General features: G+C 51.8%; 1 protein-coding gene across 1 annotated transcript in view; it reads left to right on the plus strand.

Moving 5' to 3' along the window:
* Nucleotides 1–24,589, plus strand: part of syne1b (spectrin repeat containing, nuclear envelope 1b) — a gene marked incomplete at its 5' end in the record, with an annotated part of 101,104 nt that overhangs the window by 31,676 nt on the left and 44,839 nt on the right. The window contains 46 exons of the mRNA XM_080480598.1: nucleotides 394–570; nucleotides 1,640–1,780; nucleotides 2,004–2,164; nucleotides 2,304–2,454; nucleotides 2,691–2,918; nucleotides 3,001–3,099; nucleotides 3,215–3,402; nucleotides 4,406–4,529; nucleotides 4,610–4,776; nucleotides 4,848–5,001; nucleotides 5,077–5,702; nucleotides 6,387–6,566; nucleotides 6,675–6,825; nucleotides 6,904–7,062; nucleotides 7,140–7,322; nucleotides 8,578–8,679; nucleotides 8,750–8,953; nucleotides 9,191–9,398; nucleotides 9,495–9,607; nucleotides 9,689–9,894; nucleotides 10,028–10,177; nucleotides 10,925–11,216; nucleotides 11,286–11,458; nucleotides 11,534–11,843; nucleotides 12,608–12,772; nucleotides 13,317–13,673; nucleotides 13,752–13,888; nucleotides 14,378–14,555; nucleotides 15,426–15,608; nucleotides 15,867–16,010; nucleotides 16,487–16,642; nucleotides 17,042–17,206; nucleotides 17,284–17,456; nucleotides 17,596–17,749; nucleotides 17,845–17,988; nucleotides 18,196–18,360; nucleotides 18,432–18,749; nucleotides 18,817–18,972; nucleotides 19,212–19,382; nucleotides 20,196–20,522; nucleotides 21,081–21,233; nucleotides 21,708–21,875; nucleotides 21,965–22,141; nucleotides 22,215–22,361; nucleotides 22,444–22,569; nucleotides 24,400–24,576. Of these exons, the coding sequence (XP_080336724.1) occupies nucleotides 394–570; nucleotides 1,640–1,780; nucleotides 2,004–2,164; nucleotides 2,304–2,454; nucleotides 2,691–2,918; nucleotides 3,001–3,099; nucleotides 3,215–3,402; nucleotides 4,406–4,529; nucleotides 4,610–4,776; nucleotides 4,848–5,001; nucleotides 5,077–5,702; nucleotides 6,387–6,566; nucleotides 6,675–6,825; nucleotides 6,904–7,062; nucleotides 7,140–7,322; nucleotides 8,578–8,679; nucleotides 8,750–8,953; nucleotides 9,191–9,398; nucleotides 9,495–9,607; nucleotides 9,689–9,894; nucleotides 10,028–10,177; nucleotides 10,925–11,216; nucleotides 11,286–11,458; nucleotides 11,534–11,843; nucleotides 12,608–12,772; nucleotides 13,317–13,673; nucleotides 13,752–13,888; nucleotides 14,378–14,555; nucleotides 15,426–15,608; nucleotides 15,867–16,010; nucleotides 16,487–16,642; nucleotides 17,042–17,206; nucleotides 17,284–17,456; nucleotides 17,596–17,749; nucleotides 17,845–17,988; nucleotides 18,196–18,360; nucleotides 18,432–18,749; nucleotides 18,817–18,972; nucleotides 19,212–19,382; nucleotides 20,196–20,522; nucleotides 21,081–21,233; nucleotides 21,708–21,875; nucleotides 21,965–22,141; nucleotides 22,215–22,361; nucleotides 22,444–22,569; nucleotides 24,400–24,576 (8,688 nt within the window). The remainder of the gene's footprint in view (nucleotides 1–393; nucleotides 571–1,639; nucleotides 1,781–2,003; nucleotides 2,165–2,303; nucleotides 2,455–2,690; nucleotides 2,919–3,000; nucleotides 3,100–3,214; nucleotides 3,403–4,405; nucleotides 4,530–4,609; nucleotides 4,777–4,847; nucleotides 5,002–5,076; nucleotides 5,703–6,386; nucleotides 6,567–6,674; nucleotides 6,826–6,903; nucleotides 7,063–7,139; nucleotides 7,323–8,577; nucleotides 8,680–8,749; nucleotides 8,954–9,190; nucleotides 9,399–9,494; nucleotides 9,608–9,688; nucleotides 9,895–10,027; nucleotides 10,178–10,924; nucleotides 11,217–11,285; nucleotides 11,459–11,533; nucleotides 11,844–12,607; nucleotides 12,773–13,316; nucleotides 13,674–13,751; nucleotides 13,889–14,377; nucleotides 14,556–15,425; nucleotides 15,609–15,866; nucleotides 16,011–16,486; nucleotides 16,643–17,041; nucleotides 17,207–17,283; nucleotides 17,457–17,595; nucleotides 17,750–17,844; nucleotides 17,989–18,195; nucleotides 18,361–18,431; nucleotides 18,750–18,816; nucleotides 18,973–19,211; nucleotides 19,383–20,195; nucleotides 20,523–21,080; nucleotides 21,234–21,707; nucleotides 21,876–21,964; nucleotides 22,142–22,214; nucleotides 22,362–22,443; nucleotides 22,570–24,399; nucleotides 24,577–24,589) is intronic.

The following is a 24,589-nucleotide window of genomic DNA, read 5'->3' on the forward strand; positions in this document are numbered from 1 at the left end:
GACGTCGTCGTTCCTGCAGGAAGTCAGTGACTGAAGCAAACCCAGAACTGAACCACGGCTCCTGATGCATTGATTCACTATGAAAAGTCTTGCTTTGGAGACTCAGAGTTTTATTGTGGTCGCTCTGTTTAGTGCTGGTTTCCTCTGACCTTGTGACCTCTACCGTGTCACTGCAGCACGAGTTAGACGATGACCTCTGACCCCCTGAGATCACATGATGACATGTAGCAACAAATAGCAACGATGCGAGATCGTCTCACCGTTCTGCATTTTAAAGCTGGATGAAGGACGTCGCTACTGCATACATTCACCCCCTCACTCACTGTGTGTGTGTGTGTGTGTGGGTGTGTGTGTGTGTGTGTGTGTGTGTGTGTGTGTGTGTGCGCTCCACAGCAGCAGCTGCAGCGTGTGAAGTTGAGGAGAAGAGATGTGCAGCAGCTGGTGACCAGAGGACAGCAGCTGCAGGCGGAGGAAGGTCTAGGAGAAGCTCCGCAGCTTGACCTGCACAACCTGGAGAACACGCTCAGTAAGGTGGAGCAGAACATGGAGTCCCAGGAGCAGAGCCTGGAGGTGAGCAGCTCACTGACCCCGAACCCTAAACTGAACCCCCAACCTCTGATCTCTATGCTTTACCCTGAATACAAGCCCTGACCTCTGACCCTCACCCACCCTGACCTCTGACCCTCACTCTGACCTCTGACCCTCACCCACCCTGACCTCTGACCCTCACTCTCACCTCTGACCCTCACCCACCCTGGCCTCTGACCCTCACCCTGACCTCTCACCCTCACCCACCCTGACCTCTGACCTTACCCTGACCTCTCACCCTCACCCACCCTGACCTCTGACCTTACCCTGACCTCTGACCCTCACCCTGACCTATCACCCTCACCCACCCTGACCTCTGACCCTCACCCTGACCTATCACCCTCACCCACCCTGTCCTCTGACCCTCACCCACCCTGACCTCTGACCCTCACCCACCCTGGCCTCTGACCCTCACCCTGACCTCTCACCCTCACCCACCCTGACCTCTGACCTTACCCTGACCTCTGACCCTCACCCACCCTGACCTCTGACCCTCACCCTGACCTATCACCCTCACCCACCCTGACCTCTGACCCCCACCCTGACCTCTCACCCTCACCCACCCTGACCTCTGACCCTCACCCACCCTGGCCTCTGACCCTCACCCTGACCCTCACCCACCCTGACCTCTGACCCTCACCTTGACCCCTGACCTCTCACCCACCCTGACCTCTGACCCTCACCCTGACCTCTCACCCTCACCCACCCTGAGCTCTGACCCTCACCCACCCTGACCTCTGTCCCTCACCCACCTTGGCTTCTGACCCTCACCCTGACCTCTGACCAACCTGCAGTGACATTGCAGTTACTGTTAGTTAGTTACTGGTTAGTTGTTAGTTACTGTCCCTCTCACCGCTGTGATGACTCTCGCTGCTGCTGATGACCCATCGTACCTGAAGCACTTTTCCTTCACAGTTAAATCATCTGTTGTGTTACTGAGACGCTGCAGCCTGTTCATACACTGATATTCTTAGGTTGTGTTAACAGATCCATAAAAAAAAACACCTCCCCAGTTTCTAGATGAGACCATGATTGTGATGACTGATTTCAGGTCACTCTGGCAGCCTGGCAGGAGTTTGACCGCCAACAGGAAGCCGTGCAGGAGTTCGTCAATAGAGCTCGTTCAACCACGGAGAGAGAGCTGAACTTCAGCAGCCCGGAGAGCCTGGCGGCAGAGCTGCAGCAGGCCAGAGTAGGTCCAGGTCCACACTTCCTGGTCACCACCCTGGTTATCCCTCCACGGGTTCCTCCCTGGATATCCCCCCCGGTTAATCCCCCTGGTTTCCTCCGTGGTTATCCCTTCCCGTTACCTCCCCAGTTCCCCCCCTGGTCACCCCTCTCCCCCTGTTAACCCCCCTGCCCCGCAGCGTCCTCCCTGAGCGGCGGCTGACCAATAAGAGCTGTCTTGTGAGCAGGTGCTGCTGCAGCAGTGTGACGCCGAGGTTCTGCACATGAAGACGCTGCTGAAGAGAGCCAGAGAAATCCAGCTGGGACCGAAGAACCAGAGTCTGCTGGAGCAGCAGGTCGGAGCGCTGAGCCAGCAGGTGGACTCGGTCCAGTCTGGACTCAGAACCGAGTAAGATGGTGACCAGGTTCAGGTTACTTCCACTGTGACGAGTGACTCTGTGGCAGGAGGATTTCTCCACCATCCCCCTTGATATGAACACTGCAGTTTATTGTCACCTGTCTTTAGTGAAGCTGTCTTTCGTTTCCAGCGTTCAGACTTTGGAGGACATGAAGGATCAGTGGGCTCGATTTGGAGCTGCTTTTGAAGCCTTTTCCTCGTGGATCTCTGAGAAGGAAAAGGAGCTGGATGTCGTGAAATCTTCCACTTTGCCTCTGGAGGAACAAATCCAGTCTGTGAAGGTAGAGGACCGCCTGCAGCAACACGCCACAAAACAAACAGCTCAGTTCAGATCAATGAGCCGATCGGCTCTACGCAGCTTTTAATACATGCTGAGTGTTCTGATGGTCAGTTAATGACCATCACCGTAAGTCTCAACATATACTGTGATTCATTACTGTAGAGCTGGTTTCATTAATGTAGAGCTGGTTTCATCATGAGCTGGTTTCATTAATGTAGAGCTGGTTTCTCCCTCCAGGCGGTCAGCACAGAGCTCCAGCATCGGGCCGACGTTCTCTCCGGTCTGGAGACGGACTCCCAGGCTCTGGCTCGGTTCGTGTCTTCGGGGGAAGCAGCTCGGATAAGAGCCCGCCTGACGCAGATCGGCCGGTACTGGGAGGAGCTGAAGGAGAGCCTGCAGCAGCTGGACGCACAGCTGGAGCTGAGCTCCTCCCACCAGCAGAAGTTTAACTCCAACTTGGACCAGGTGATTGACCGGCTGATCAGTGTGTAGATCTGACCTGATAGCAGATTATTGACCTGGTTAATCTGATTAATCCCTCCTCTAGGTTCAAACGTCTCTCATTGAGCAGGACACCAAGCTGAAGACTCCCATCGACTCCTGCTCGTCCTCCTCAGAGACCTACGGAGCTCTGCAGCACCACACGGTGCTCTAACACACACACACACACACACACACACACACACACACACACACACACACACACACACACACACACACACACACACACACGACACTGACTGTGGGTTGGTCTCCAGCAGGAAGTGTGTCAGATTCTGGAGCGGCTGCGAGGAGCGTTGTTGTCGCTGGCGGCGGCGGCTCGCCGGCTGAGCGACCGGCAGCAGGCAGAGCGGACGCTGATGACTCTGAACCAACGCTACGATCAACTCGTCCAGGAAGCCAAGGACAAGCAGAGCACCCTGGAGAACCTGCTGTTGCTCTGGCAGAGGTACGACGCTCTGAACACACTGTCTCAGTGACTGTCTCAGTGACTGTCACACTCACAGTCACACTAAGGCCCTGTTTACACGACAACAAATACGAGTGTATCTGCAAAACTTTCTTCACTTCTGGGGGGTCCGTTCACACGACACCGGTGTTCTGATCCACTGTAGGTCTTTATACCGAAGGTGGAAAGAGTTTTTCACGGTTGTTATTTCCTCCTGCAGAGACTGCCGTCCCCTTCCTTCTGTGGTATGACTCGCGGTCCATATTCTAGTTTTATGGTCCAGATCAGTAGTTTAATAGTTGAGACTCTCCTCTGATAGTATCTGATGCGTCATAAGTCCATACGGATGTCGAGTTCTCTCCATTTTCTTCACGTTTATAGCGTATTGTTCTCTGAACACACATCTGTGTGATTTAATTTCAAAATCAAACAACAGCGCCCTCAAGTGGCCCGGCATACTAACTACATCGTTGTCTCTGTGTCCGCTGCTGCAGTGTAAACACGCTCCTTTTTTAAAATGGATTAGGTGTTGTCACATGAAATGTTGTTGTGTAAACAGGGCCTAAGAGTCACATTCACTGTCACAATCACACTCAGAGTCCCACTAATAGTCACAGTCACACTCACAGTCACACTCACAATCAGACTCATAGTCACACTCATAGTCACACTCACACTCAGTCACAGTGACACTCACAGTCACTCTCAAAGTCACAATCACACTCAGTCATAGCCACATTCACACTCACAGTCACACTCATAGTCACAGTGACAGTCACACTCAGTCACAGTCACACTCGCTCATAGTCACACTCACAGTCACTGTGACAGTCACAGTCAGACTCATAGTCACACTCATAGTCACAGTAATACTCATAGTCACACTCACAGTGACAATGACAGTCACACTTACAGTCATAGTCACACTCACAGTCACACTCATAGTCACACTCACAGTCACAGTGACGACTGTTATCAGCACTGTCTGGTTTCTCTTGTTCAGGTATGAAAAGCAACAGTCACACTTGGTTTCCTCCCTGGAGCGAAGCGAGTCGTCCTCCAGACTGGAGAGCCGCTGTCTGTCTGCTGATAAAGCCAAACTGCGCAGTGACATTCAGGACCTGCAGGTAGATTATTTAGTTTAACTCAGTTACATGATGGATGAGTTGTTATTGTGAATGAATGAACGAGTGAGTCCGCGCTGCAGGCCCTGTTGCCGGAGGTCCAGAGTCTTGACCGAGCTCACACTGAGCTGCAGGCTCTGGGAGCGTCGCTGCATCCGACGTCTCAGCCGGACCGAGTCCTTCAGCTAACAGAGGAGCTGGAGGAGCTGCAGAGGAGACTGATGGCCCAGAGTGAAGGCCTGCCTCGAAGGTACAGTCCAGCAGACACCGGCTGCTGTTTTGTCCACAGGTCTGACTTTTCCTCCCGTTGTTGTTCTACAGAATTAAGGAGCTGCAGAGCCACTTGTCTCTGGTGGAACAGTTTGACCAGGCTCTGCTGAAGTTCTCCCAGTGGAGTGAAACCCTGCTGTCAAAGCTGCACTCAGCGCCTCAGATCAGCATCAGCAACCTGCAGGCTGCCACCACACACGTCCAGGTGAGAAGCCCTTTCCCTGCATTCTGAATCCCTGTGTTCAGGGTGACGTCTGAGCCTGTGTCACTGCCCCGACAGGAGCTCCAGGTCGCCCTGCAGAAACAGGCCAGCGTCAGACAGAGTCTGGGGCAGCAGGCGGAGAAGCTGTGTCAGTTCTGTGAGCCGGGTGACGCTCAGCTCCTTGGCAGCAGAGCAGAGAGCTGCCTGCAGCCCTACCTGGATGCTCAGCAGCTTTCTGAGCTGCAGTCTGAGTGCCTGGAGCGACTGGCGGCCTTCCTGCAGACCCATGGCGCCGCTGCCGCGCTGCTGAATGGCCTGAGGCAGACTGTGGAGGGAGCTGGGAGCTGGGATCGAGGGAGAGTGGAGGAACTGCAGCAGGAACTGGCCACCATCGTTCCCGACATCAGCCAGCTGGAGACCGTCGCCGTCAGTCTGGACAGCAGCCTGTGTAAGAGTCACCTCCACCTGGGAGCCGAGCAGGGCTCCAGGAAGACCTGCTGCATGCTGGCCGACGGACTGAGTGCCGAGCTGGACACAGTGAGGAACCTGCTGGGAACCAAGCAGAGCGAAGCCGAGGCTCTGGGAGCGTTGTGGACTTCCTTCAGACAGAGGAAAGAAGAGCTGCTCAAGGCTGTGGAGGACATCGAGGAGAAAGCTGACCAGCAGAGCTTCAGAGAGCCCAGCCTGCACGCCCTGCAGCAGCGGTAAACTTTAACAAAATGTCTATAAGATCATTCAGAACCTTTCTGGACCTCGTCCCTGCAGGAAACAGGCCCAGCAGGTCTTTTCATGTAGATGAAGTTGATCTGTAGAACAATCAGCTGTAGATGTTGTATTGCTTCTGCTGCAGCATCTGTAAATCTCCTGGGGGAAGATTTGACATTATAACCTACCTGATTGAAACTCATGCTGTTTTCATCAAACTCGCATGTCAGTCTTTATTTTCTAACTGGAGATTCAGCATTTCACATTCAAACATTTTAATGTTGAAGGTTTTATCAGCAGAAACATGTCGTCTTTTTTGTAGTTAGAAGTTTTCTAGAGAAAACAAACATCTAATGTCATGGCTTTGCTTTATAGCTTGTATTATTTTAATTTTACGAGGATCATAATGCGTCACTGGCGCCCCCTGGAGGCTCATTGAGTTCAGTCTGGCTTTGAGTGCTTGAATCCTGACTGGAGCAGAAACAACATGGTGCAGTAAGTTTCTGTAATGAGCAGCCAAACACTTTAATACTCCTAAAATTCACTCTTAAAAATGTGTTTTCAACAATCACAGGGAGGTAAAGAAATGCCCGGCTGTTTGTGTCTGAACATCAGTGGTTGAAGAGTCTCAGTGTGAATTCTACCGATGTGCTGATGAGCAAACATGGCTGCTGCATTTCCAGACTCCGGTTCTTCAACCAGCTGGAGGACGAGCTGCAGTCGCATCAACACGAGGAGCAGTGGCTGCGGGACAGAGGCCAGCAGCTCGCCCACAGAGACGCCGAACTGGCTGGAGAGGTGCGGCGGGAGATCAGCCTGCTGGAGACGACATGGGAGGACACCAAGAAGCTCATCACGGAGAGGTGAACTCCTTCTGTAGAGCTCTGCTTATTGTTCCTCAATGCTTTCCTCCACTCAGCAGTTCAATCTAGTTTCTAACTGATTTACACACACCTTGTATGCTGCACCAGACAGGAGCAGTGCAGTGTGCTGACGGAACTGATGAGAGAATACCAAACCCTGAAAACCTCCATCATCTCCATCATGGAGAGCGCCGAACCGCTGCTGGAGATCAGCTCTGTTCTGAAGGACCACGAGGAAACCAAGAGGTCATTAACCAAGGTCAGACCAGTGGTTCTGAATCAACAGGAAACATTCATGTCTGAGCAGGAAACGTCAGTGTTTCTGCTTCGCCTGCAGCACGAAGGGGTGAAGGTGGACATGGCCAGCAGGCAGCATGACCTAGATCAGCTCTCCAGCAGAGGGAAGCAGCTGGTGGCGGAACTGAAGAAGATCCCCGACTGTGACTCGCAGCTGATGAAGAAGGATGTAGAGTCGCTGGTGGATCAGTGGCTGGATGTGAGTCTAAACTGATGATCATTAACCTGCGTCGGGCTGTTCCCACATACTGAGGAAGTCATTTCATTCCTCTGCAGGTTTCAGAGAAGATTGACTACAACATTGACCGTCTGAACCAGAGTCTGTGTCTTTGGGAAGAAGTTCGTAGAATCAGTGAGGATGTCGAAAGCTGGACGAGCAGCTCGATGACGGAACTCAACGAGAGTTTGAACAACCTGAACAACAGCCGGCAGGCGTCAGCAAGGCTGTGCATGCTGCAGGTACACCCATCAGCTGCTCTCACTTCCTGTCTCCACTTCCTGTCTCTTCCTGCTTCCACTTCCTGTCTCCACTTCCCGTCTCTTCCTGTCACTTCCTGTCTCCACTTCCTGTCTCTTCCTGCTTCCACTTCCTGTCTCCACTTCCCATCTCTTCCTGTCACTTCCTCTCTCCACTTTTATGGTACGTCCCTCCTATCTCCTTATCTATGGACTTTACCTTAACCCCTTGATGACGTCACAGGGTTAAGGAAAGGTGTTAGGAGGCTTCCTAAAGGAGTTAGTAAAGGTGATCACGGTGGTGTGGCAGTCAGACAGCACTTTCAATTAGTGACGTCATAATAATGCGACGGCGGCTCAAGTTGACGTCTGCCATGGTGGGGAAAGAACTACAAGTTTCTGAAAATGAACTACAAAAAGTTCATTTGGGTTCTAGATGATTTCAAGTGGTTCTAGGCAGATTATTTCTTTGGTAACTTACATGATCTGCTCCTTTTTCAGTCATCCTGAGTTTCCCTGAACGCTCCGATTAGCAGGGTTCCTTTAAATGTTGTCGCCGCAAGGAATTGTGGGGGAACATGAGCTGGTCTCCTTTGGTAAAGGAAGCATCAGTGGTTCCTAGGCTAAAGGAGGTTCTAAAGGAAGCATCAGTGGTTCCTAGGCTAAAGGAGGTTCTAAAGGAATCAACAAGCCTCCTTTCCTTTGCTTATTGAGAATTCAGACAGTCCTTATCTTGGCCGCCACACTAAACACTTCTGGGGTGAAGGAAAAGTTAAGGCGATAGGAGGGACAATTTGGACGCACATACACAGTCTCTTCCTGTCACTTCCTGTCTCCACTCCATGTCTCCACTTCCTGTCTCTTCCTGTCACTTCCTGTCTCCACTCCATGTCTCCACTTCCTGTCTCTTCCTACCTCCACTTCCGTCTCCACTTCCTGTCTTTTCCTGTCTCATCATTGGCAACCTGTCAGTGATGAGACAGTAAGTGTAGCACCACACCACAGTGTCAAAATAAAACAGGAAGTAGAGCACCAGACCACAATGTCAAAATAAAACAGGAAGTGGAGAAGGAGACAGGTGCACAATGTCTGGTGTGACACACACACACACACACACACACTCACACTCACACACACACACACACACACACACACACACACACACACACACACACACACACACACACACACACACACACACACACACACACACACACACACACAGGTTGGATTTACATGCTGGTTCTTGTATCTACAGACAGAAATGGGTGAGAAGGAGCAGAGACTCGAAACCCTGCAGAGCAAAGTGTCGGAGCTGAAGAAGTGCACTCAGAGTCCGGAGGCTCCTGCTAAACTACAGGTAATAAACACCTCACACCGTCCCACTGCACGTCTTCGTGCAGTACATAACCTGTTTATTCTGACTTCAGGTGCTGGAAAATGACCTGCGAAAGCAGCTCAGCACTGTTCAGAAGCTTCACGAGCGGGCCAGAGGAAACCTGATGGACTTCAATTGTCAGAGGAAACAGCTGGAGGACTACATCTCACAGATGTCTGCATGGCTGAAAAGTATGGAGGACTCTCTGGTTTCTTCTCCGGCTGGATCAGATCCCGAGGACATCTGCAGAGTGAAGGTACGAGTGGTACAATCCTCACGCAGTCACGTCAAACCTTTACTGAAGGGGGTAGAGGATCTGGTTCATTCAGCAGTTTTCTGGCCAGAATTTTGAGTTAGCCTGTTTGTTCTAGATGCCTGCACACTGCAGGAATATACTGCAACCCAGGATATGAGCTGTTGGTACCAAAGAATGGTCAACAGTTCTAGAAATATCACAATAACCACTAAGCTCCTGTTTAATGTGGTTGTGAAGGAGCTCCAGAAGGACCTGCAGAACCAGCAGGGGAGCATCGACTCCACCAGAGAGAGCCTCAACACCCTGTGCAGGAAGTACCCCTCCGAGGAGCTGGCTGGTCTGGGCTCGGCTCTGACCGACCTCATCAAGACCTACGAGTCTGTCAACCAGCTGTCTTCCAGGACGCTGGCTTCGCTGCAGAGCTGCCTTCAGCAGCAATTCAACGGTAAGGCGTCACATTCATTCATAGAACTTCTCTGAGGTTCCATCAGACTCAGGACCCAGGAGCCTGTCTCCCTGACTGGTGTCCCTGTGTTGTCAGACCTGACCCAGGAGTTTCATCACTGGCTGTCAGAGCAGAGGGAGATCGTGAAGGAGTGCTCCGATCGATCGGGGGACACTCAGATCGTGGACAGAAAACTGCAGAAACTGAAGGTAAAGCTGTGGCTGAATGTTGATATATGAGTCCTCTGGACCGTGAGCTGGACGCTGAACGTGGTGTGGACTGTGTGTCAGGGCGCCATGGAGCGTGTGGAGGAAGGCGAGGCTCGGCTCACTCAGGTGTGTGAGGAAGGAGAGAAGCTGCTGCTTCACCTGCCTAAAGCCAGCGCTGGGCAGGTCCAGCAGCACCTGTCGTCCATCCAGCAGGACTGGGACGGCTTCGTGGAGCAGTGCCGGCAGAACCAGCAGATCCTGGAGGACAGTGCCTCACTCATGAAGGGGTACGACACTCCAGCCCGCTGTAACACCGGTTGTTTCACCGGGTTCGCAGCAGCATGTCGACGGGCTGCTGTGAACCCGATGAAACACGGCGTGAGGCACCGCCTGTCAACATGCTGCTGTGACCTCTGGCAGGTTTGAAGGGCGACTGAAGAAGCTGCGATGGTGGCTGGAGCATATGGAGAAGAGGATGACTGCGGATCTGCTGGAAGCAAAGCATCATGGTCCTGAGAAGGCCGTTCTCCAGCAGGTGGAAGAGTACCAGCAGGAGGCGCTCAAGGAAAGGTATTCTCCGAGGACCGGCCGTATTGATCCGGATGGAACCTTCACATTGATCAGTGTGTTTTACAGACGATCTGATAATCAGCTCAGAGTTCTGCATAAAATTATAACAAGATTCTGGATCTGATCTCAGCCAGTTAAACATCAGATGCACATATTGATCAATGATCAGATCGGAGCCAGCTCCAGGTTAACCAGCTGCTCATTAACAAGCTGCTCGTTAACTTAGTGCTCGGTAACGTGCTGTTCATTAACAAGCTGTTCGTTAACCGGCTGTTCGTTAACCAGCTGCTCTGTAACAAGCTTTTCATTAACAAGCTGCTCGTTAACTTGGTGCTCGGTAACGTGCTCTTCATTAACGAGCAGTTTGTTAACCAGCTGATCATAAGCTTGTTGCTCGTTAACCAGCTGTTCGTTAACTAGCTGCTCGTTAACCAGCTGTTCGTTAACCTGCTGCTGGTTAACCTGCTGCTTGTTAACCAGCTGGTCTGTGACAAGCTTTTCATTAACAAGCTTCTCGTGAACTTAGTGCTCGGTAACCTGTTGTTCATCAACCAGCTGTTTGTTAACCAGCTGTTCACTGTGGCACTGTGAGGATCAGCTGAGGACTGGGACCACAAGAGCTGTTTGATTAATTAGTTTTCAGTCCTCAGTCTCACACTGGGACCAGTGAAGTTGTCGTCACTGAAGGTCTCCAGACGGTTGGTAAAGATGGCGGCGCTGAGCGCAGTGTCACCTTCTGGCCTGCAGGGACTCGTTCGAGCGCCTGTGCCAGGAGGGCCAGGCGCTGAACGAAGGCGGGCGAGGCGACGGCAGCGAGACCCGGGTGTCGGCTCAGCTGCAGTCTCAGTACCAGGCCTTGCTGAGGCGCGTCAAAGAGCGGCTGCGGAGCTGCCAGCTCACCCTGCAGGAGCAGCAGGCCTTCGAGGAGACTCTGCAGACCACCTGGACCTGGCTTCATGGAGTCCAGGACCGGCTGGCGTCCCTCAACAGCACCCTAGGCTCCAAGGAGACCCTAGAGAAAAGGCTGGCTCTGGTGCAGGTCAGTGAGTTCTGTTGGGAGCGTGGTGATGGGAGCTGCTGTTTGTTTCACTGCTGCTTCCTCCTGCAGGAGATCCTGCTGATGAAAGGTGAAGGGGAGGTGAAGCTCAACATGACGGTGGGAAAAGGAGAGCAGGTCCTGAAGCACCAGCGGATGGAGGGTCAGGAGGTGATCTGCTCTCAGCTGCAGAGCCTGAAGGACGCCTGGGCCAACATGCTGATGACTTCCATGAGCTGCCACAGGTAGACGGAGTCAGGATGTGTTGGTGAGAGCTTGTGCTCCGGTATCTGACCGTCCAAACTGTGCTTGTTGTGAAGCCGTCTGGAGTGGACCGTGGCACAGTGGGCCAGCTTCCTGGAGAGCAGGAGCCAGGTGCAGCAGTGGATGGAGTCAGTGGAGCAGGAAGTGGCCATGACGCTGCCGCAGCAGCCCGGCCTCAAGGAGAAGTCTGCCCTGCTGGAGCGTCTGAGGGCCGTCCAGGCCGACGTGGACGCTCACGCTGTGGCGCTGTCCCGCCTGACGGACAAAGCCGTGGAGCTGCACGAGAAGACTGGCGACCAGAGCTTCGGACCAGAGTCCAGGGCGGAGCTACAGGCTCACTTTGCTGATGTCTCTGCCGTTGTCAAGGTAACAAACAAGCTGCTGAACTCCTGGTACCAACACTGTGCCGTTATCAATACTGAGGTGTTTTAGGCCAGGCCAGGCCAGGCCAGGCCAGGCCAGGCCAGGCAAGGCAAATGTATTAGATTAGAGCACCATTCAAACACTGGGCAATTCTCAATGCTTTACAAACAAATTGATGAAATATATTAAAGCAAGTAATGAAGTGTTTCCCACAACCATTATTGTGAAGGTCCTGAGAGCACTTCTATAACCTGATCATGTTCATGTCAAAGCTCACTGGAGTCTTCTCAGCACCTGCACTGCTGTCCTCTGTCCTCCCTGGTCGTCCTGGTCCACCCTGGTCCTCCCCAGTTTTCCCTGGTCCTCCTAGGTCCTCTCTGATCCTTCCTGGTCCTCCCTGGTCCTCCCCGGTTCTCCCTGGTCCTCCCCAGTTCTCCCTGGCCTTCCCTGGTCCTCCTGGTCCCCCTGGTCCTCCCCAGTTCTCCCTGGCCTTCCCTGGTCCTCCTGGCCCTCCGTGGTCCGCCCTGGCCCTCTACCTGTGCTTTAGGTCTCAAGCGTTTCTGTCTCTTGGACAGAAAGTAAACTTCTGATCTGAAGCTCATGTTGGAAAATAGTCGATATCGACTCTTTACATGAAAACAAAACCTTCAGTGGTGATTAGGAACAGATATTAGAGTAGTGACTGCAGAGAGGACAGTAAAGTGTTCAGTCATGTAGTCACCAGCAATGCCTGGCAAGCATCTGATGGTTCATGTTGTCATTTGAAGGGTAAAGTTCAGTCCATGCAGAACATCGTGTCGGAGCACGAGCAGTACCTGGACGCCGTGAGAGACTTCAACGACTGGCTGCTTTCTGCTAAAGAGGAACTGCAGCGGTGGTCCGACTTGTCGGGAGACTCCGCCTCCATCAAGAGGAAACTGTCCAAAGTCCAGGTGAGTGAAGCTCCAGGTACTGTGCTGAGGTGGAGACTCTCTGTGGTGAGGTAGAGTCTCTCTGTGGTGAGGTAGAGTCTCTCTGTGGTGAGGTGGAGACTCTGTGCTGAGGTAGAGTCTCTCTGTGGTGAGGTGGAGACTCTGTGCTGAGGTAGAGTCTCTCTGTGTGGTGAGGTAGTGGCCCTCTATGGTGAGGTGGCCTTCAGTCTGCAACGAGGGGACACTGTCTGTTTGGTACACACAAAGGTTTGGGTGGAAGTGTTCCCTCCTTCCTCCCTCTATCCCTCCTTCGTTCCTCCCTCCCTCTCTCCGTCCTTCCAGCACCAGGTTCATTTCATCCAGACCAGACAGGGTGAACAGAGTTGTGTGTTTGATGAAAAGTGCAGGAAACACAGAGACTCTCAAAGTTCTGGTTCAGCTGAAAACACCCTGAATGAATGTTTCCTGTAGAAACGTCTCATCTGAGCTGAGTGGAGCTTGGTTGGTGTGTAACAGGGACTAGTTGGTTGGTGTGTAACAGGCACTTTTGGATGGTGTGTAACAGGAACTGCTGGACTCGAAGCAGCGAGGCCGGGAGCGGCTGAGCCGGGTGCAGCGATGCGGCGCCGTAGCCAGGGACTACACCGGCGCTGGAGGCTACGAGGCCCTGGAGCGAGAGGAGGCGGGGCTCCTGTCGTCGTGGGAGCAGTGGGAGCGTGGCGCCCTGCAGACCCGAGCCGGTCTGGAGACGGCGCTCTGCCAAATCGCCAGTTCTGAGCAGGAGTTCGGCAGCCTGTCGGCGCAGCTGGACCAGGACCTGCAGGACTTGGCCGGGCGGCTGCAGGACTGCCGGCTGCGCCTGAACCAAGCCGAGGCCCAGAACGACGGCGAGGAGGCCGTGAAGGGCTGGCAGATCGCAAAAGCAAGTCTCTGCTTCAAGCACTGATATGAGCCGGCAGCCATTAGAGCTTCTCATGGACCAACCAACGTTCTGTTGCAGGACACGCTGGAGGAGCTGCTGAAGGCTGAACCTTCATCTGATCGTCTGAAGACTCGACTCAACGATCTGTATCGCTTCTCCAGAGACGTGAGCTGCCAGTCTGACAGAGTATCGGCTCTCATCAAGGAATACAACAGGTAGGAACACCTTGTTTGGTGGGAAACACTTTGTGTCATGGAAACACGTTGTGTGGTAGGAAACACGTTGTTTAATAGAAACATGTTGTTTAATAGAAACACGTTGTTTAATAGAAACACGTTATGTAATAGAAACACTTTGTTTAATGGAAACACGTTGTTTAATAGAAACACGTTGTTTAATAGAAACACGTTGTGTAATAGAAACACGTTGTGTAATAGAAACACGTTGTTTAATAGAAACACGTTGTTTAATAGAAACATGTTGTTTAATAGAAACATGTTGTGTGGTAGGAACACCTCCAGGCCCTAACATTGGGAATGTATCACTCATATTGTTTTTGGAAGAATATTTCTGTATGGAAATGATGCTCTAAATCTTTATCAATGTAAGCTTCATAGAGATTTATAGAGCTTCACAGGGCTCATTTCGTGACGTGATGATCTGACAGGAGTGTGGAACATCTTACTGAGTTGTTGAACCGTCAGTCTGAGTCTGCAGGCCGGCCGCGACTGTCAGAGCAAAGAGAAGCTGCTGGACCAGGGCCTCCGCTCGGCGTACAGAGACTTCCAGCTGTGGCTGGTCAACGCCAAGATCAACACTGCCAAGTGCTTCGATGTCCCTCAAAACCTGCAGGAGGCCTCATCCAGCCTGCAGAAGATCCAGGTACACTGACCTTCACTCTTCATGGACTGGTCAGGAGGTCAGGACCGTAAGGAGGTCAGGATGTCAGGAGGTCATAAGGTCAGGATGTCAGAAGGTCATAATGTCAGGAGGTCAGAAGGTCAGGCTGTCAGAAGGTCATAATGTCAGGAGGTCAGAAGGTCATAATGTCAGAAGGTCAGAAGGTCATAATGTCAGGATGTCAGGAGGTCATAAGATCAGGATGTCAGAAGGTCATGATGTCAGGATGTCAGGAGGTCATAAGGTCAGGATGTCAGGAGGTCAGGATGTCAGGAGGTCAGGATGTCAGAAGGTCAGGATGTCAGGAGGTCAGGATGTCAGAAGGTCATAAGGTCAGGATGTCAGGAGGTCATGATGTCAGGAGGTCAGGATGTCAGAAGGTCATAAGGTCAGGATGTCAGGAGGTCATGATGTCAGGAGGTCAGGATGTCAGAAGGTCATAATGTCAGGAGGTCAGGAGGTCATAAGGTCAGGATGTCAGAAGGTCATAAGGTCAGGATGTCAGGAGGTCATGATGTCAGGAGGTCAGAATGTCAGAAGGTCATAATGTCAGGAGGTCAGGAGGTCATAAGGTCAGGATGTCAGAAGGTCATAATGTCAGGAGGTCATAAGGTCAGGATGTCAGGAGGTCATGATGTCAGGAGGTCAGGATGTCAGAAGGTCATAATGTCAGGAGGTCAGGAGGTCATAAGGTCAGGATGTCAGAAGGTCATAATGTCACGAGGTCAGAAGGTCATAATGTCAGGGGGTCATAATGTCACACTGTCAGGAGGTCAGAAGGTCAGGAGGTCAGAAGGTCAGGATGGATTAGTGAAGCGGTCCTGCTTTCAGCAGTGAGATCTTGTGTTCCAGGAGTTTCTGGGTGAGCGGGAGCAGGGAGAGTCCAGGCTGAACTCTGTGGTGAAGAACGGAGAGCTGCTGTCCTCCGTCGCAGCCAAAGACAAAGTGGAGACGATTCGCTGTAAAGTCAACGCAGCCCGAGACGACTGGAAGAACCTGATGTCTAATCTGCACAGCAGGGAGTCCAGCCTACAGGTCAGCATGGATCAATCTTCATTATCAGCTCCATTAATCATCATCTCTATTAATCATCATCTCCATTAATAATCAGCTCTATTGACCATCAATGAGTTTACCTTCATGTTCTACTTCCGTTCAGTTAGTGCTAATCATAGTCTAGTATATCTACCATTACTGTTACTCTTAGTCTTCTCATCCTCACACTTCCTGTTGTCTTTCCTGTTTCCTGGTTCTGCGGCTGATCTCTGAGCTCTTCTTGTGGTTGTGTGTCAGAACGTCCAGTTGCAGATGAAGGACTTTGAGGCCAGTGCAGAGCCTCTTCATGGATTTCTGAACTCCACCGAGCTGGCCGTCCAGGAGAGCAGCACCAGACTTCACGATCTGACGGCCAAAAAGCAGGAGCTGCACAAACTGCAGGTACTCCAGGACCTCTAGGGGCTCCGGGAGCTCCAGGAGCTTTAGAAGCCACAGAAGCTCTAGGAGCTTCTGGAACACCAGCCATCCAGCCTCATGTGATTTCTCCGTCCAGAGCTTCTGCTAACTGCCAGAACTTCCTGTCCTCTTTGCTCCTCACGCGGCTCTTTAACAGTGACTTTCCCATCAGCTGATTCCAGCTCTGTCCAGATGTGTTGAATCCTGATGTTGGAGGGCCTCCGTCCTGCCTGTTCTCACCTTCTCCTTCAATGAAAGTGTGATGGCTGAATGAAACTGCGACCTGACTGTGAGGAGACGGTGAGAACCTGCAGGACTGAAGCCTTTAGTGAGCAGGTTCTGCTGTGTGGAGCTTCACTGCTCCTCCTGTTTGAAAGCTGTTCTTCAAATCCTCCATGTCTGCTGCTGTTCTGTTCTGCTGGCCAGCCTGCTGGCCTGATGACCTGCTTCTGCTCTTGCAGTCTGTGCTTGAGGAGTTATCTTCTCATGAGGTTCAGCTGAGTCGGCTCAAAGAGAAGGCCCAGCTGCTGTGGGACCAGCATGCAGCTGGAAAAGGCTTCGTGCACCGCGTGTCGCAGCTCTCTGCTCAGTTTCTCGCTCTCACCAACCTGACCAAGGTAACGTAATACCTGCGCTGCACTGGGGCTTTTCAGGGGACAGAGGCAGGAGCCTGGACCAGGGCTCGGTGAACATCATCTTCACATGAGGAACGAGGGAGGAGCCGACGCTCCGTAGTCCCACACTGATCTCTGTTCTGCTCCTGCAAGGATTTTGTCTTTTACAACGAGTCTTTATTACACATCAGACAACCTGCATATAGAATTCATTTAAAATCCAGTCTCTACCACAAACATTGGTGATGATCTTCTCCTCTTACCTTGCAGGAGAAGTGATGATCTTCTCCTCTTACCTTGCAGGAGAAGCGATGATCTTCTCTTCTTACCTTGCAGGAGAAGTGATGATCTTCTCGTCTTACCTTGCAGGAGAAGTGATGATCTTCTCGTCTTACCTTGCAGGAGAAGGCCTCCCGGATCGACCGGATCGTCACTGAGCACCAGCTCTTCTCTCAGGGCCTCAAGGAGCTGCAGAACTGGGTCTCTGACACCAGCCACATGCTGCAGACGTACTGCGCTCCCACCGCTGACAAAAACGTTCTGGACAGCAGGATGATCAAGCTGGAGGTTCACTGATTCAGCAGTGATTTTTAAAGCAGCTTCCCCATGGTGGACGAGGTGACTAACCTGTTGTTGTTGGACAGGCCTTGCTGACGGCCCGTCAGGAGAAGGAGATCCAGCTGAAGATGCTGATCACCAGAGGAGAGTCCGTCCAGAGGAACACGTCTGCAGAGGGAGTGTCTGCAGTCCAGAAACAGATCCAGGACCTGAAGGACTCCTGGGACGCGCTGCTATCTGCTTCTATTCAATGCAAAAGGTTTATCCTGCACCGAACGCCACCACCATTACTTCATGAGAGCCATGGCGCAGCCTGTCTGTGGAGAAGACTTCCTGCTCCTGCTCTTCACTTCCTGCTGCTGCTTTAACCTCTTCCTGTCTCTTCTTCTCCACCACAGTCAGCTGGAGGGCTCGCTGTCCCAGTGGACCAGCTACCAGGAGGACGTCCGGCAGTTTGTGGCCTGGCTGGAGCGTGTGGAGGAGAGTCTCCATCCTCCAGACAAACAGTGTCCAGAGATGAGGGACAAGACGGCCAACCTGAGCAAAGCCAAGGTACTGAAGACGTTCATCTCAGTAGAACCTGATGGAGAGCTGATCGTTGACGGAGTGGATTGATGGATGTGATTTTCACTTTCTTTGCTGTTCAGCTGCTTTATGAAGAAGTGTTGAGCCACAGCTCGCTGTTGGAAACCATCTCTGCTAAGAGTGCTGGCATCACTGAGAACTACGTGGCCCAACTGGAGCTGCAGGAGCTGCAGGAGCGCTACAACAACGTCAAGGACAACGCTGTGGTATGTCCACCGTCTGCTTCCTTCTTTCAAGGTTCAGCTTCAGGCTTCAGAGTGTTTCACCATGAAGGATCAATGACTAAGATGAGCTCTGAGCTTCAGCTTTTACAGCTTATGTTTGGTTTTTGTGAAGCATGTGATTGAGCATCAGCCGATTGACTGAACCAGTAACTGAAGACACTGGACATCAGATGAGTGTGTTTCTCTCAGAGAGCAGTAGGTGGCGCTGAGGAGCTGGTCCGAGCCCACCAGGACTACCAGCGTGGCCTGCAGGCCCTGGAGGACTGGTTGGACGGAGAGCAGGAGAAGCTGGGCTGCTACATGCAGCTGGAGGGAGACGTGGACATGCTGGAGGAGACTCTGCAGAAGCTGCAGGTCAGAAGGTCACACATAGATGAGAAGCAGCAGATAGAGGCGAAGTGTTGATCCTGAGCACTGTCTGACAGGAGCTGCAGCTGCACTGCAGCGAGGGCCAGGCTCTGCTCAACACCCTGCTGGTCAGTCGGGAACTGGTGGTCACCTGGGGACCCCCCCAGATGGAGGAGCGGGCGCTGGAGACGCTGCAGCAGGACTGGAGGCTCTACCAGGCCCGGCTGGCCGACACCCGCGCTCAGCTCAACAGCGCTCTGGCCAAACTCCGGCAGATGGAGCAGAAGTTCCAGTGTCTGGACAGCTGGCTGAAGGGCATGGAGACTAAAGCTCAGCTGAGGACTCACCGGCGGTCTGACCGCACCACCAAGGACGCTCAGCTGCAGCTCATCAAGGTGAGAGACGCTGGGGGGGTGGGGTGGGGTTAAACACCATGTGACCATGTGCTTGTTGTTGGAGCAGAGCTGGCAGGAGGAGGTGATGGTGTACCAGGACGAGATGGAGGGACTCAGTCTGCTGGCTCAGCAGGTTCTGGATGAGACACACATCAGCAGCCGGATCAGTACCAGAGCGACCCAGATCACCGCCCGGTACCACGCCCTGCTGCTACACCTGCTGGTAACATCTCTCACCACATCACCGCTGTTACGTGGAGCAGAGAGGACTGGTTTCCCATAATGCATCAGAATCCAGCAGGACAGTCAGGAGTTGATTTGACTGTAATCATCATCATTTTCAAGCTGTCGGTGCCCGAAAACATGTCTGTGTATTAGTATGGAGTGTTACTGAGGGCTGCTCTGGTGGGTGTGTTGTTCTGGTGGGTGTGTTGTTCTGATGGTTGTTGTGTTTATGTGCAGGAGACCATCAAGCAGCTGCAGGAGGAGGTGTCATCCATCGAGGAGGCTCAGTGTGTTTCTACCTCCTTCTCCGACTGGCTGCATGCGGCTCAGAGCAGCTTCAGCACCGTGGCGGTCAGTGAGGCCGTGGTGGACCGTCTGGCCATGGAGAGGAAGATGAAGAAGCTGGAGGTAGGAACAGTCGCCACTACGCCACTCTGCCCCCCCGTCACTCTGCCACTATGCCACTACGGCACTCTGTCACTCTGTCACTATGCCACTTTGTCACTCCGCCACTACGCCATTCCGTCACTCCGCCACTATGCCACTCTGGCACTCCGCCACTCCGTCATGATGCCACTCTGTCAATACGCCACTCCGTCACTCCGCCACTCCGTCACTCCGCCACTCCATCACTTCATCACTCCGTCTGGGTTCTGTTCATCACTTCAGGCTTCTAAAGAAACTGTCGGCTCTTTGTGTCACAACTTGTTGTTGTTGTTTCTGTTGAGGAAATGGAGCAAATGTTTTCTGTTTTTAATTTTAAACATTTCATTCATTTTGTGTTTGAACTGGACTGGTAATTAAAAGGAATCTAATTATTATCATTATTGGTTGTTGTGTTGATGCTGTGGATGAGTTCCTGTGCTGGATGGAGTTTTGTTGTGGTTATAAATCAGTCTCATCAGTTCGGAGCAATTTATCTATATCTTCTGTTACTGAGAGGATATCTGTGAACGGACTCTTCTTTTATTTTGAAGAGTCACAGAACAGCTTTCCTATTAATATCAGACTAAAAATAAACCTGCAGTTTAATTCTGTCATTTGAACTCTTATTCTGTTTTTCATACATATTAGTAATGTACTATTCATCCCTTCCTCCCTCCATCATCCCTTCCTCCCTCCATCATCCCTCCTTCTCTCCCTCCATTCATCCATTCCTCCATCCCTGTAGTTTGTTGGCCATCACCACAGACTGAGATGATTCATGTGTTTACCCTCCAGGCTCTCCAGGCCGACATGGAGCAGGGTCACGCTCACCTGAAGACGCTGAGGGAGAAGACGGAGTCGGCCATGTTGTTTGTGGAGGAGGCGGAGGCGGAGCAGCTGACGGAGGAGGTGGAGGTGCAGATGTTCCAGTTGGAGGAGCTGAAGGCGTCGCTGCGCTCGGAGCTCAGCTCGCTAGAGAAACGCATCGCACTCGCCAAGGACTTCCTGGACAAGTACAAGAACCAGGCCCAGTGGCTGCAGGAGACCAGGACCCTGCTGGAGGCCGGCCTGGAGCCCAAGGCTGAGCTGTACCAGAAGAAGGCCCAGCTCGCCAAGTACAAGGTAATCCACTACTCCCAGTAACTGGGTACAGGGTAATCCACTACTCCCAGTAACTGGGTACGAGTAAATCCACTGGGTACAAGGTAATCCACTACTCCCAGTAACTAGGCACACGGTCATCCACTGGGTACAGGGTAATCCACTACTCCCAGTGACTGGGTACGAGTTAATCCACTGGGTACAGGGTAATCCACTACTCAAAGTAACTGGGTACAAGGTAATCCACTACTCCCAGTAACTAGGTACAAGGTCATCCACTGGGTACAGGGTAATCCACTACTCTCAGTAATTGGGTACGAGTTAATCCACTGGGTACAGGGTAATCCACTACTCCCAGTAACTTGGCACGGGTTAAACCACTGGGTACAGGGTAATCCACTACTCCCAGTAACTTGGCACGAGTTAAACCACTGGATACAGGGTAATCCACTACTGACAGTAACTGGGTATGAGTTAATCCACTGGGTACAGGGTAATCCACTGCTCCTAGTAACTGAGTACAAGGTAATCCCTGCAGGAAGCAACTGAACAGTAGGAGTACTTGCTCTGTCTGTGCAGACCATCCAGCAGACGGTTCAGACTCATGACTCAGCAGTAAAGTCTGTCATCGAGAAAGGAGAAGCCCTGCTGGAGTCTGTCAACGACCCCGTCGTCAACGGCAACATGAGGAGGCTGCAGGACGACTACCAGGAGCTCTGCGAGGCTGCTGAGGTGACAACTCTTCATCACTCTGCTCGAATATCATACTCTTCATCACCGCTAGAACATAATACTCTTCATAACTCTGCTAGAACATAATACTCTTCATAACTCTGCTAGAACATAATACTCTTCATCACTCTGCTGGTAGAACTTAATACTCTTCATCACTCTGCTAGAACATCATACTCTTCATCACTCTGCTAGGACATCAATCTCTTCATCACTGCTAGAACATCAGAGTTGTATTGTGGTCGCTCTGTTTAGTGCTGGTTTCCTCTGACCTCATGACCTCGTGACCACTACCGTGTTAGTCACTGCAGCTGGAGTTAGACGATGAACGCTGATCCTCTGAGGTCACATGACAGAACTTACCATACTGCACTTTAAAGATGGATGAAAGACGTCGCCCCTTACTCACTGTGTGTGTGTGTGTGTGTGTGTGTGTGTGTGTGTGTGTGTGTGTGTGTGTGTGTGTGTGTTCAGACGCAGGTCCGCAGCCTGGTGGAGTGGCTGAAGGAGCATGAGGTTTACAACGGCGAGCTGCAGGAGGTGGAGAAGTGGCTGCTACACATGTCCAGTAGGCTGATGACCTCTGACCCCATGCAGACCAGCAGTATGGAGACGGCGACACAGCAGCTCGCCCGACACAAGGTGACTGGCACACACACGCGCACGCACACTTTCATTCCAAACGCCTCGGCTCCTTCTTCTTCACACTGTTTGGTTCTTCTGGTTTTCAGGCAATCATGGAGGAAATAGCCAGTTTCCAGGAACGTCTCAACAGCCTGAAGCAGAAGGGGGAGGGTCTTGTCTCCAGCTGCACAGGGCAGGTCCAGGCTAAGATCAGCCAGCAGGTCCAGGCCCACCAGCAGGGAGCCAGAGACAGTTACTCCGCCATCTGCAGCACCGCCCAGCGTGTGAGTAACCAGAAGAAACGTCCATATCTTGAGTCCCGGTGGTGTGAAGCTTCTGACGGCTTTGCCTCTACAGGTCTACCAGAGTCTGGACCGGGAGCTGCAGAAACACGTCAGTCACCAGGACACACTCCAGCAGTGCCAGGCCTGGCTCTGTACGGTCCAGGAAGAGCTCCAGCTCAACGACCAGGGACCGTCGGGTCTGCAGGAAGCACTCAAACAGGTTTCTGATGGACTCCTCTCTCCTGGCCTGGTGTCAGTCAATATGTCCCCTGTCGGTTTCTGATCGGGTCCTCCTCTCTCAGGTGAAGCACTACAGAGCCCTGCAGGAACAGGCCAGCACCTACCTGGACCTGGTCTGTTCGGTCTGCGACCTTTCTGACGACGCAGTGAAAGTGACAGCAGCTGAGGTCCAGCAGGTCAAACTCACCGTACGTAGCACTTCAATCTTCCCTTAAATCCACTTCAATCCACTCCAATCCTCCTCCAATCCACTTTAATCCACTCCAATCCACTTCAATCCTCCTCCAATACACTTCAGTCCTTCCTCCAATCCACTTCAAACCACTACAATCCTCCGCCAATCCACTTTAATCCACTTCAATCCACTACAATCCTCCTCCAATCCACCTCAATCCACTTCAATCCTCCTCCAATCCACTTCAATCCTCCTCCAATCCACTTCAAACCACTCCAATCCTCCTCCAATCCACCTCAATCCACTTCAATCCTCCTCCAATCCACGTCAATCCACTTCAATCCTCCTCCAATCCACTTCAATCCACTTCAATCCTCCTCCAATCCACCTCAATCCACTTCAATCCTCCTCCAATCCACTTCAATCCTCCTCCAATCCACTTCAATCCTCCTCCAATCCACTTCAAACCACTCCAATCCTCCTCCAATCCACTTCAATCCTCCTCCAATCCACTTCAATCCTCCTCCAATCCACTTCAACCCTCCTCCAATCCACTACAATCCTCCTCCAATCCACTTCAATCCTCCTCCAATCCACTTCAAACCTCCTCCAATCCACTTTAATCCACTACAATCCTCCTCCAATCCACTTTAATCCACTACAATCCACTTCAACCCTCCTCCAATCCACTTCAATCCTCCTCCAATCCACTTCAAACCTCCTCCAATCCACTTTAATCCACTACAATCCTCCTCCAATCCACTTTAATCCACTACAATCCACTTCAACCCTCCTCCAATCCACTACAATCCTCCTCCAATCCACTTCAATCCTCCTCCAATCCACTTCAAACCTCCTCCAATCCACTTTAATCCACTACAATCCACTTCAATCCTCCTCCAATCCACTTCAATCCTCCTCCAATCCACTTCAAACCACTCCAATCCTCCTCCAATCCACCTCAATCCACTTCAATCCTCCTCCAATCCACGTCAATCCACTTCAATCCTCCTCCAATCCACCTCAATCCACTTCAATCTTCCTCCAATCCACTTCAATCCTCCTCCAATCCACTTCAAACCACTCCAATCCTCCTCCAATCCACTTCAATCCTCCTCCAATCCACTTCAACCCTCCTCCAATCCACTACAATCCTCCTCCAATCCACTTCAATCCTCCTCCAATCCACTTCAAACCTCCTCCAATCCACTTTAATCCACTACAATCCTCCTCCAATCCACTTTAATCCACTACAATCCACTTCAATCCTCCTCCAATCCACTTCAATCCTCCTCCAATCCACTTCAAACCTCCTCCAATCCACTTTAATCCACTACAATCCTCCTCCAATCCACTTTAATCCACTACAATCCACTTCAACCCTCCTCCAATCCACTACAATCCTCCTCCAATCCACTTCAATCCTCCTCCAATCCACTTCAAACCTCCTCCAATCCACTTTAATCCACTACAATCCACTTCAATCCTCCTCCAATCCACTTTAATCCACTTCCATCCACTACAATCCTCTTCCAATCCAATCCAATCCACCTCCATTCCACTTCATTCAACTCGGCTCATTCTAGAACAAAACATGTTTCTATTTAATTAAAGGTCCTGTAATGTACCACTTCACCTCCTTCAGCTCGTTTTAGAAGAAATGTAATTCAACATTAAAAGATTATGTTTCTGTTTTCTCACATTTTGAGCTCAGATACAGTTTTGACATTAAGAACAGAATACTGATGGGAAATCCTTGATATTTGAAAGTTGTTTTACCATGAATGTTAAGTTGTTTGCTCCAGAAACACGAGGTTCTGAAGCTGTGAGCGTTGTGCTGCAGATCGAAGAGCGCATGTCGAGTGCTCAGGTCCTGTCGGAGGGCTGGAGGGAGATCAAGGAGCAGAAGCAGGAGCTGAGCAGCTTGTTCCAGGACACGGAGCAGCAGCTGCTCAGCCTGTCCAGGAGACCTGCAGAGCTGGAGACCAAGATCGCTCAGAACATGCTGGCTCAGGCCAAGGTGGGCGGGACCA

The sequence above is a fragment of the Lipophrys pholis genome (genome assembly GCF_963383615.2).
Source record: "Lipophrys pholis genome assembly, chromosome: 14".
NCBI classification, from domain to species: domain Eukaryota; kingdom Metazoa; phylum Chordata; class Actinopteri; order Blenniiformes; family Blenniidae; genus Lipophrys; species Lipophrys pholis.